This window comes from Triticum urartu, chromosome 2, assembly GCF_003073215.2.
Source record: "Triticum urartu cultivar G1812 chromosome 2, Tu2.1, whole genome shotgun sequence".
Classification (NCBI taxonomy): domain Eukaryota; kingdom Viridiplantae; phylum Streptophyta; class Magnoliopsida; order Poales; family Poaceae; genus Triticum; species Triticum urartu.
Genome location: NC_053023.1, coordinates 549317121 through 549330066, shown reverse-complemented (window position 1 = coordinate 549330066; position 12946 = coordinate 549317121). Strand labels below are relative to the sequence as shown.

At 45.4% G+C, this 12946-nt stretch overlaps 1 protein-coding gene across 1 annotated transcript; it reads left to right on the top strand.

Moving 5' to 3' along the window:
• Positions 1–5545: 5545 nt before the first annotated feature.
• Positions 5546–8939, top strand: LOC125538682 (pentatricopeptide repeat-containing protein At3g63370, chloroplastic). The gene has a single exon (XM_048701950.1). The coding sequence runs from the start codon at positions 5576–5578 to the stop codon at positions 8444–8446; it is 2871 nt and encodes a 956-aa protein (XP_048557907.1). The 5' UTR covers positions 5546–5575; the 3' UTR covers positions 8447–8939.
• Positions 8940–12946: the final 4007 nt, after the last annotated feature.

The following is a 12946-nucleotide window of genomic DNA, read 5'->3' as shown; positions in this document are numbered from 1 at the left end:
CCCAAACGATCAAAACAGGAGCCAAAAACCTAATTCCACTGCCGCAACTTTCTGTATCCACGAGATCCATCTTGGGGCCTGTTCCGGAGCTCCGCTGGAAGAGGGTCGTCATCACGGAGGGCTTCTACATCATCCTAAGCCTCTCCGATGAAGTGTGAGTAGTTTACCTCAGACCTTCGGGTCCATAGTAGCTAGATGGCTTCTTCTCTCTCTTTGAATCTCAATACAAAGTTCTCCACCTCTCTTGTGGAGATCTATTCGATGTAATCTTCTTTTTGCGGTGTGTTTGTTGAGACCGATGAATTGTGGGTTTATGATGAAGTCTATCTATGAATAATATTTGAATCTTCTCTGAATTCGTTTATGTATGATTGGTTATCTTTGCAAGTCTCTTCGAATTATCCGTTTGGTTTGGCCAACTAGATTGGTAGTTCTTGCCATGGGAGAAGTGCTTAGATTTGGGTTCGATCTTGCGGTGTCCTTACCCAGTGGCAGAAGGGGCAGCAAGGCACGTATTGTATCGTTGCCATCGAGGATAACAAGATGGGGTTTATTTCATATTGCATGAATTTATCTCTCTACATCATGTCATCTTGCTTAAGGCGTTACTCTGTTTTTAACTTAATACTCTAGATGCATGCTGGATAGCGGTCGATGAGTGGAGTAATAGTAGTAGATGCAGAATCATTTCGATCTACTTGTCACGGACGTGATGCTTATATACATGATCATGCCTAGATATTCTCATAACTATGCTCAATTCTGTCAATTGCTCAACAGTAATTTGTTCACCCACCGTAGAATACTTATGCTCTTGAGAGAAGCCACTAGTGAAACCTATGGCCCCCGGGTCTATTCTCATCATATCAATCTCCATCACTTTAATCTTGCTTTGCTTTTTTACTTTGCTTTTACTTTTTACTTTGCATCTTTATACCAAAAATACCAAAAATATTATATCTATCAGATCTCACTCTCGTAAGTGACCGTGATGGGATTGACAACCCCTAATCGCGTTGGTTGCGAGTAGCTATCGCTTTGTGCAGGTACGAGGGACTTGAGCGTGGGCTCCTACTGGATTGATACCTTGGTTCTCAAAAACTGAGGGAAATATTTACACTACTCTGCTGCATCATTCCTTCCTCTTCGGGGAAAACCAACGCAAGCTCAAGACGTAGCAGTGCCCCCTCCGGCTACACAACTCCCCCCTAGTTGTGACCAAGTTAAAAGACATGCAGTTGCATGCCTAGTGTGGGACATGAAATTAGGTCCCATCTCTCTCAACGCCTCTCCCTCCGATAAAACAAAAGTCCCAAGTTGCGACCAAGTAAGAAGACATGCCCATTGTGGGACACAAAACTGGCAAAGTCGAAGTTGCAACCAAGTTATAAGACATGCAGTTGCGACCATGCTCGAAGACATGCAGTTGCGTGCCTAGTGTGGGGCATGCAACTGGGCCCCTCTCTCTCTCGACGCCGCCACCTCCGACAAAACAAAGGTCCCCCAAGTTGTGACCAACTCAGAAGACATGCAGTTGCGCGCCTAGTGTGGGACATGCAACTGGCCCCATCTCTCTCGACGCGCCCCCTCCGACAAAACAAAAGCCCTCCCCCCAATTGCGACCATGTAAGAAGACATTCAGTTGCATGCCTAGTGTGGGATATGCAACTGGGCCCCGTCTCTCTCGACGCCGCCCCCTCCGACAAAACAAAAGCCCTCCCCCCAATTGCGACCATGTAAGAAGACATTCAGTTGCATGCCTAGTGTGGGATATGCAACTGGGCCCCGTCTCTCTCGACGCCGCCCCCTCCGACAAAACAAAAGGTCCCCCAATTGCGACAAAAGTTGGAAGACATGCAATTGCGTGCCCATTGTGAGACATGAAACTGGCAAAAGTCGAGTTGCAACCAAGTTATAAGACATGCAGTTGCGACCATGCTCGAAGACTTGCAGTTGTGTGTCTCGTGTGGGACATGCAACTGGGCCTCTCTCTCTCTCTCTCTCTCGCCGTCGCCCCCTCCGACAAAGCAAATGTTCCCCCAAGTTGTGACCAAGTTAGAAGGCATGGAGTTGTGTGCCTAGTGTGGGACATGCACCTGGACCAATCTCTCTCGGTGCGGTCCCCTCTGACAAAACAAATCCCCCCAGTTGCGACCAAGTTAAAAGACATGCAGTTGCGTGCCTAGTTGGGACATGCAACTAGGGACCATCTCTCTCGACGCCGCTCCCTCCAACAAAATAAAGGTCCCCAATTGCAACCAAGTAAGAAGACATGCAGTTGCGTGCCCATTGTGGGACATGAAACTGGCAAAGTCAGAGTTGCAACCAAGTTATAAGGCATGCGGTTGCGACCATGCTCGAAGACATGTAGTTGCGTGCGTAGTGTGGGGCATGCAACTGTGCCCCTCTCTCTCGACGCCGTCACCTCCAACAAAACAAAGGTCCCCCAAGTTGCGACCAATGTTAGAAGACATGCAGTTTCGTGCCTAGTGTGGGACATGCAACTGGCCCATCTGTCTAGGCGTCGCCCCTCCGACAAAAAGAAAGGTCACCCGGTTGCGATCAAGTTAGAAAACATACGGTTGTCGCCCCTCTCCCCATACAACAAAAAATTGAAAAACTCAAGTTGGGACAAAGTTATAACACATGCAATTGCGACCATGCTGGAAAAAAGACCTGCAGTTGCGTGTGTATAGTTGAGCATGCAGCTGGGGCCTTCTCTCTCGACGCCGTCCCCTCTGACAAAACAAAGGTCCCCAGTTGCAACCAAGTTAGAAGACATGTAGTTGCATGCCTAGTGTTGGGACATGTAACTTGTCCCCTCTCTCTTGACGCCGCCCCCTCTGACAAAACAAAGGTCAATTGCGACCATGCTGGAAAAAAAGACCTGCAGTTGCGTGTGTATAGTTGAGCATGTAGCTGGGGCCTTCTCTCTTGACGCCGTCCCTTCTGACAAAACAAAGGTCCCCAGTTGCGACCAAGTTAGAAGACATGTAGTTGCATGCCTAGTGTTGGGACATGTAACTTGTCCCCTCTCTCTCGACGCCGCCCCCTCTGACAAAACAAAGGTCCCCCGGTCGCGACCAAGTTAGAAGACAAACTCTGCAAAGCATCTCCTGTGCGCATAAATAAAAAGGCAAAAAACATAAATCTGTGCTACTGATACGCGTACATATTCAGCTAAATGATTTTTAGTGCAAAAAAAACTTGTATGCTTCCGAAGAAAAAAGGATTTCGAGATAATGATAATATATCATTGGCGTCGCCGCTGATGAAAAAAAGAAACATATTTACATTTGCAATGTGGAGATAAAAAGGATGATGAATCTATCAAAAAGACCATATTAATTCATATACAAAAGAAAAAATGAACATCACATTAATTTCATATGGTTTTTAGCGTGAAAATAAGAAAAGTACAGAAAACATGCTGCTGCTCGAAACTTACTTTCATTAAATCATTCTCTTTTTGACTACGCAAAAAAATGATAGATTTGAACATGCTTCATAATTAAAAAAAAGAGTCTAAGCAAAAGAAAAAAACCACTCTAGTGATAGATATCAGCGGTAATATCTCCTGTTTACAAAAAGAAAAGATTTCAGAAAAAACATGTTGCAGATTAGAGAAATAAAATAAACATACCACACTACTGCTAATACATTCAGTAATAAAAAATCTCTCTTGTTTCGAGAGAAAAGATTTCAGCGAAAAACCTAAGTAAAACAAACAAAAGGACTATACAACTCCTAATGATGGCCAGTAATGTATGAGGGGATTTGAGTTTAGAGATAATCCTCAAAAAGCATGGAACTGACTTCGCGAAAGTAATGTTTCAGCAAAATCCTATTCTTCGACCTACTAATCTCGACTAGAATAAAGCAAAACAAGGGATTGAATCACTCCTACTAATGGTTTCAGTAATGTGTATGAGGGGATATGAGAGAAGCACTTCTTGAAACACCAAAAATATCCCAGTAAAGAACAGTATAAGTGATAGCACTGACCAGATAAAAAAAAGTGTCCAAAAAAGGATAACTAGCAGAGGTTGATATACTAAAAAAAAAGAATGTTTAACTTAGCAAAAAAAAAATCCTAAACACACATCTGTCTTGTCACCTACTCATGAACAGAGGGTAAAAAAAAGTGCACTATACTCTCTGTATAGAGGATGTACAGAGCGTGTAAAAATTTCTCTATAAGTACCTACAAGCATAAAAAAATATGTTGATAAAAAACTACTTCCAGTACAATCCAGCGGAGAAGCACACTGCATCTCAGTCTCTTGGCCTATTAAGAAATTTAGTACTGCTGGTTGTAAAATAATCTTTACTGGAAAGAACCTCAAAAAACGCAGCAAAAAAAGCCAAAAAAAAATCTGAATGACAGAAAAGAGTGACACATAAAAACGGGGCTTTATTTAGCGAGGTAAGTGAATCTAGCTACAAGCAAAGAATCCAGTTTCATCATCAAAAATCCACCATACCGACAATGCTGATAAACACACTAGAGCGAGAGACACTATTGCGCATGAACGCACAAAAAAATCAAACCTAAAAAAATAAGGTCTAAACTATAGGGGTGATTCTCTGCTTGAAACTACTAATCACATATTTGATACAAAACAGAAAAAAAAAACAGGCGTGGGGAGGGGGGGGGGGATATAGACATACAAAATCCCATCCACTCTATTGGATACATAGGCACAGTGACGAACTTCTACAATGTAGCAGACATGAATTTCAGACTAAGAAGCAAAAAGAATTAAACTAACTGAACCTAACTGAAATTAAACACTAAAGAGTGCAGTTTACTTGGCGTTACATCTGCAGCACCTAACAAAAAAACAAAAGCAGCCGCTCGCTCGCTCTTGATGCACTACAAAAACTACCCCAAACCTTACATCCGCATGAACCACGGAAAAAACATCTCCAATATATTGACTGCTTGAACAATAATGACACGAAAAAATAACTAACAATCCTGGAGTTGATCATAGAGTTAAAGCTATTAATCTTCGCTTGATCCACACAAAAAACGACCCTAATCTCTTCAGATCTATGGTGTACCACCAACAAGAATAGGACAAATAAGAAAAAAATGAAGAATGGTATAGGGGAAGCTCACTCCACGGGTGGCCGCTTCCCCTTCTTCACTTTAATGCGGCCCAAAAACAAACACAGAAAAGAAACACTGAAATACAGCATAGCCCCAGTCCATTAGCAGCGCTCGCACAGGGGATCACGGGTTTGATAGGGAGAAAACAAAGTGAGCCGGTCCATGCCTTAGATAGGCCAAAACAGAGACAAAGCGCTCCCAGCTCGAATCTACAAGCTGCTAAAGATTGAATGGCTGGCCCGTCGACTAAGACTAGCAGTACTGTTCTGCTAATTACGCCACAAGTATGATGGTTATGTGCTTTTTACTCCATCATCTACATCTAAAAGCGCATTTTTGCTATGAAAAATTTATTACAAAACCATCTAAAAAATTCTAGCACCCGCACTTTTATCCGCACCCTTTTGAAACATTTAATCGAAATTGTAATCCACATCACTCTTTCGTGATGACACTGACATGAGCGTTCGGCTCGGAAGAGCCTCCAAGCCCACGGCTGCCATGGCCACCACCGTGCTCTCCCTCCCACCAAGCCAAATCCCCTACAAAAAATTCTCACCCACTCTACCCGCCACCTCGTCTCCAGACCACACCTCCTTGAAGCAGCTATGCAGGGAAGGCAACCTGCGGCAAGCCCTTCGACTGCTCACCGCCGGAGCGCCGGGCCGCGTCCCTTCCCAGGACCACTACGGCCTGGTCCTTGACCTCGTCGCGGCCGAGAAGGCGGCCGCGCAGGGCGCCCAGGTCCATGCGCATGCCGTGGCCACCGGTTCTTTGGATGGCGACGACGGGTTCCTCGCGACCAAGCTGCTCTTCATGTATGGCAAGTGCGGGCGCGTCGAGGACGCACGCCGCCTGTTCGACGGAATGTCTGCCCGGACAGTCTTCTCCTGGAACGCCCTTACTGGGGCGTACCTGTCGTCCGGGAGCGCTAGTGAAGCCTTGGGCGTGTACAGGGCGATGCGTTGGTCTGCGGCGACGGGGATGGCGCCTGATGGGTGCACGCTCGCCTCCGTGCTCAAGGCGTGTGGGATGGAGGGGCATGGTCGTTGCGGGCGGGAGGTGCACGGGCTGGCGGTTAAGCACAGGCTTGATAGCAGCACCCTTGTGGCCAATGCGCTCATTGCGATGTATGCCAAGTGCGGCATTCTAGATTCTGCGTTGCAGGTGTTTGAGCGGCTGCAAGGCGGGAGGGATGTCGCGTCGTGGAATTCAGTGATATCAGGCTGTATGCAGAACGGCATGTTCTTGAAAGCTCTGAACTTGTTTCGAGGGATGCAGAGGGCTGGTTTAAGTATGAATTCTTACACAACTGTTGGGGTGCTACAGATCTGTACAGAGTTAGCCCAGCTGAATCTTGGCAGGGAGCTACATGCAGCAATTTTGAAGTGTGGCAGTCAGGTTAATATCCAGCGCAATGCTTTGCTTGTTATGTACACAAAATGTGGCCATGTGTACAGCGCTCATAGAGTATTCCGTGAGATTAATGAGAAAGACTACATTTCATGGAACTCGATGCTGTCCTGTTATGTCCAAAATGGTTTATATGCCGAGGCCATCAAATTTGTTGGTGAAATGCTTCAAGGTGGTTTTCAGCCTGACCATGCTTGTATTGTGAGCTTGTGTTCTGCAGTCGGCCAATTGGGCTGGTTACTCAATGGCAGAGAGGTTCATGCATATGCTATAAAGCAGAGGCTAGATACAGACACACAGGTTGGAAATACATTGATGGACATGTACATGAAGTGTCAGTACACAGAGTACTCTACCCATGTATTTGAAAGGATGAGGATTAAAGACTACATATCATGGACTACCATTATTACTTGTTATGCTCGGAGTTCCCAGCATTTTGAGGCACTGGAAAAGTTTAGAGAAGCTCGGAAAGAGGGCATTAAGGTAGATCCCATGATGATCGGAAGTATTTTAGAAGCATGCAGTGGTTTGAAAACCAGTTTGCTGGCAAAGCAACTGCATTCGTATGCTATTAGAAATGATTTGCTTGATTTGGTACTGAAGAACAGAATCCTAGATATATATGGGCAGTGTGGAGAGGTTTACCATTCACTTAGAATGTTTGAAACAGTAGAGGAAAAAGACATTGTCACATGGACTAGTATGATAAACTGTTACGCAAACAGCGGGCTGTTAAATGAAGCTGTTGCCTTGTTTGCAGAGATGCAAAATACAGATATTCAACCTGATTCTGTAGCACTAGTAAGTATTCTCGGGGCTATAGCTGATTTGTCATCCTTGGCAAAAGGGAAGGAAGTTCATGGCTTTCTCATCAGAAGGAATTTTCTTATGGAAGGTGCCACGGTTAGTTCCCTGGTAGACATGTATTCTGGTTGCGGAAGCATGAGCAATGCTCTCAAAGTATTTAATGGAGCGAAATGTAAAGACGTAGTTCTCTGGACAGCGATGATTAATGCAGCTGGGATGCATGGTCATGGCAAGCAAGCTATAGACCTTTTCGAGAGAATGGTAGAAACTGGTGTTGCTCCTGACCATGTTTCATTTCTCGCTCTGCTATATGCTTGTAGTCACTCAAAGCTTGTCGATGAGGGCAAATGTTATCTAGATATGATGGAGACCATGTACAGGTTAGAACCATGGCAGGAACACTATGCTTGTGTGGTTGATCTTCTTGGCCGCTCAGGCAAGACCGAGGATGCGTACGAGTTCATCAAGTCTATGCCTTTGGAACCAAAATCAGTGGTGTGGTGCGCACTCCTTGGGGCATGCCGTATACACAAGAACCACGAGCTCGCTATGGTTGCAGCCGACAAGCTTCTTGAGTTGGAACCAGATAACCCAGGTAATTATGTCCTTATATCAAACGTTTTTGCTGAGATGGGCAAGTGGAACAATGCCAAGGAGGTCAGAGCCAGGATTTCAGAACGTGGGCTGAGGAAAGACCCGGCCTGCAGCTGGATAGAGATTGGAAACAACGTCCACACCTTCACCGCAAGGGATCATACACACAGAGACGCGGAGAGAATCCATCTCAAACTTGCCGAAATAACAGAAAAACTGAGAAAAGAAGGTGGGTACATTGAGGATACAAGATTTGTTCTGCATGACGTTAGTGAAGAAGAGAAGGTGGATGTGCTGCACAGGCACAGTGAGAGGCTTGCGATCTCGTTTGGTTTGATCAGCACGCGCCCAGGCACGCCTCTAAGGATAGCCAAGAACCTCAGAGTTTGCGCTGACTGCCATGAGTTCACCAAGCTAGTGTCGAAGCTGTTCGAGAGGGAAATCGTGGTCCGTGACGCCAACAGATTCCACCATTTCAGAGGTGGATCTTGTTCCTGTGGGGACTTCTGGTGAATGGTTCTCCCTTCATGAAACTTAGTAGATGGATTTTTGCTCTTGTTCATAAACACGTGAGATTTCCATGACCAGTGTATCGGGGAGAAGGGTTAGGTAGGGTTCAGAGGTTGTGAACAAAAAACACAACTTAAGTTACGAAATATTCAACCATGACATCTTATCGTTGTTTGTAGATCAACACTCAACAGCGATGGATAGGCAACAGTGATAACATGGTGTATAATGATTTTCTCCCTTTTCTCTGGACCGAGTGAGTGAGTAGTCAGCATCCGAAGACTGACCATTTTCTGGTAGGCGATGGTATTCTTGACTACAGTTCACCCGAGAGTCCAAGAAATGATGATTATTACTCTAGTGATTGATGTACTATTATTACTAATTTGTGCATAACTAATTCATGTAGCACGTCAATCACTTGAAAACAACAAATAGTGCTACAGAAATACACAGAGCGGAACCAAGTGAACATGCTGACCACAGTTATTTTCCGTATGTGTGTATCATGCACCGCAAGAAAACCGGATCCATTCAAATTCGCAAAAAAAGAAGTGGGGGATCCATTCAGATTCAGAGATTGTGACATGCAAATTTACAGGCTCTTCAGAGCAAAGACCGATCGTTGACTTCATGTCAAAAAGGTAATCCCTACTTTCACTAACGTATGCGGTGTTTTGCTGAGAAGTTTAGCCCTAAAAATTGATGGACAACCTTTTTAGAAGAAATGTTTGGATCTAGCTTTACTAGCATTTGGTGTCCGTGTGTTGCAACGGAAGAAACAAATCTTCGCACGTGATTATGTAATCTGTGAACACACTGCTACTGACGTACACACCCCGCTCGATTTTAGTTGTACAACTGAGCCTAGGCATACTGGTATTGATATGTATAGTAAAAGAAAGGAATTCATACTGGACAATAATAGACATGCATATTAGTGTTGGAAAAAATTGCCCACCTCTGTCCATTAGTTTGGACTTTTGAATTAGTTGACCGGAGCATAAATTCAGTATATAGTATCCGAACCAAGAGGTCAAGTTCAGGACCTTGCCAACGCAGTAAAACAAAAAAGATTTTGCGGCCTATATCGATCCCTCTTCTAAGGACTAAATATAAGACAAGCTCACTTTGTTATTTTACATGACCCTGTTGCAATCTTACAAAACATGATCATCAAGGATTAGTAAGGCCAACATGAGAACCATGACTATGCCTACAATGGAATAGACATCACGTTGGCATATCAAGCAAAAGATCCAGAGATTCCTCGAAGTGCATCGAAAGACTAGAAACTAGGAAGCCCATGACCAACTCTGAGATGATCTTGTGGAGCAGTTGTGGAAACTTCATAGTTCTTAGTGATTCATCATGCTTCTATCATATTTTTTGGACTGTTTACTTTATTTGGACCATATGTTGTGCTTGAATTTGAATGTTCAAATTTGAAAACGATAAATTGGAAATGCTCTTTACGTCTGCATTAGAAATATCAAGGTTTGAATTAATATGTGGTGCAAATGTAGTTGACTAGGGATTTATATATGTAAAAGGATGAAAGATATAGCACATGGAGCATAAGGAGTTAAATTTAAGGGAAGGACTAGGCGGAAGAAAGTTTAACTTCTCAAATTGCGAGGAGTTAAGTTTAGGCAGGTTATATGGAGTTTTTTTTTTTGAAATTCAGGTTATATGGAGAGTTAAGTTTTATGGGAGGCCTAGAGAGCTCTAAGTGACTTTGGTTATCTTCTTTGACCGACATTTATCCGAAGGACACTATAACCACATCAACCATCTCACAAATTATGTTCCAACGGATCTTGTGTACATAAGCAATTAAATGGTCTGTTTTTTGAAATAAATGGTCTAAATTTCACAAGATCAACAAGAAGAAGCTTTTACAAATTGTTTTCGGTTGAATTGTCTTGTTTGTCTTTGCAGCTCTATCTTACAATTTTTTTTGAATGTGTGGTCTTCTTTTTCGTTCGTTTTTTATGCTCTATGGTCAACACCTAAGTATATAAATCCATGCATTACTCTTTTTTTCTTACAAAATATCCATGTACTACTCAAAAACTATAACACAACGTTCCACACTGCGGGCCTCTTGAGACTCTCACTTCCTGGTGCCAGCATCCAGGTATCCAGCCCTCTCATGAGCTCTGCTGGGCAAGTTGTGTGAATTCCTTGTGTTAACACAAAAGCAATTGAGTGGTCTCACTCGTTCATCCGGTTCTTTTAGAAATACGGTACATGCATGTATATTCACTTTTTTTTACAAAAGGTGAATTTAATTGGCTTAAAATGAAGCATAAAAAAGATACAAACACAATAAACATATCCAACATCTACTTACGTTCACTATATGAAGACATGTCCATAGATCTTACTATAGGGAATTCATCTGAAAGGTTGAGTGTGTGGGTGTCCCGACCGTCACCGGTTGCCGGATCCACCAGCTCCGGCGGACTGCCTCCGATCTGATCGACTCCGTGGGCATGGCCCTTATCCTGTTGGTAGCCCTTGCTCATCTGGGATGCTCAACAGGCAGATCTAGGGTTTGTCTCCGTATGGGTGAATGGGGCCGGTTGTGGGTGTTGTGGGTGGCGGAGCTGCGACAGTGCGGCAGTAGGGGTGGCCTTCTGCATGCTTGCCGTCCATCGCCATGTGTGTGGTGGGTGAGGATGGATTCCCTTGGTTTCCGGAGCGGAGGCTTCGAATGGTGGGCACGGTGGCACCTTTCCGGCGGGTGTCATTGTGCGAGTGCTCGTGTGTTGTCTCGGCCATGTGGGAGGTGAGGTGGCTCATTCGGGGGGCGCCCATTGTCGGTGTCAAAACCGGCGGATCTCGGGTAGTGGGTCCCGAACTGTGTGTCTAAGGCTGATGGTAACAGGAGGCGGGGGGCACAATGTTTACCCAGGTTCAGGCCCTCTCGATGGAGGTAATACCCTACTTCCTCCTTGATGATATGAGTATTACAAGAGTTGATCTACCACGAGATCGTAGAGGCTAAACCCTAGAAGCTAGCCTATGATTATGATCGTTGTTGTCCTACGGACTAAACCCTCTGGTTTATATAGAAACCGGAGGGGGCTAGGGTTACACAAAGTCGGTTACAGAGAAGGAGATCTACATATCCGAATCGCCAAGCTTGCCTTCCACGCAAAGGAGAGTCCCACCCGGACACGGGACGAAGCCTTCAATCTTGTATCTTCATAGTCCAACAGTCCGGCCAAAGTATATAGTCTGGCTATCCGAGGACCCCCTAATCCAGGACTCGCTCAGTAGCCCCTGAAGCAGGCTTCAATGACGATGAGTTCGGCGCGCAGATTGTCTTCGGCATTGCAAGGCGGGTTCCTTCTCCGAATACTCCATAGAAGATTTTGAACACAAAGATTGTGTCCGGCTCTGTAAAACAAATTCTATATACCACCGTGGAGAGTATAATATTCCACAAATCTAATCTGCTGACAACTTTTCATAACATGACATCCTGCCGTGGTCCGGTCATTACGAACCGTTTTTCCCAGCCTGCCACTGCACGTGTTGTGAGGCGGTTTTATTGGCACGTCTTGTCGAAGCGGAGATCGTGTTTCCCTTATCACGGGATTCTCATCAATACAGGTGTGGGTAACCCAACCATGCCATCAATCGCGACGCTTGGGGAATAAGCGATTTTGTGGGGCAAGTGGGGAGGCGCATAGTTTCTACCGCCTTTATAAAGGGACAAGGATTCCTCTTTTTCACCCACGCCTTCTTCTTCCCCAGTCCATCCATTCTCGCACACTCGAGCTCCAGCGCCCAAGTTCTCATCTTCTCCGCAAAGCCATTCCAAACATGTTCGGAGCGAGAGGCAAGTGGATGGTCTCCTCCGTTACGGAGGAGGACATTACAAAGCTCCGGGAAGCTGGATACCTGGCCACAGACATTGCACACCGGCTCCCAGACGCGGGGCAGATCGTCCCTACTCCAGAACCCCATGAGAGGGTTGTATTCCTCACCCACTTCGTCCGCGGACTGGGATTTCCCCTCCACCCATTTGTCCGCGGGCTCATGTTCTACTACGGGCTGGACTTCCATGATCTGGCCCCCAATTTCATCCTCAACATCTCGGCATTTATCGTCATGTGCGAGGCCTTCCTCCGCATCAAGCCCCACTTCGGCCTGTGGCTGAAGACCTTCAACGTGAACCGAAGGTGGTGGTAGGCCAGCAAGCGGAGTGCGGAGGCGCCATGGTGGACAAAATGCCCAATGTCACCTGGCTCGAAGGCTCCTGTGTGGAGACCGTGAAGGGGTGGCAATCGGGGTGGTTCTATATCACCGAGCCACGCGACACCAACTAGGTGGCAGCGGCCCCCGAATTTCGATTCGGCATCCCCACGCGGCTCACCTCCTGGAAAGAGAAGGGCCTATCCTGGGGTTCATCGGTGGAGCTGACCGGACTCCAGAGCTGTGTTAAAAATATGATAAGCAAGAAAATCAAGCTTGTCAACGTGGTCCAGG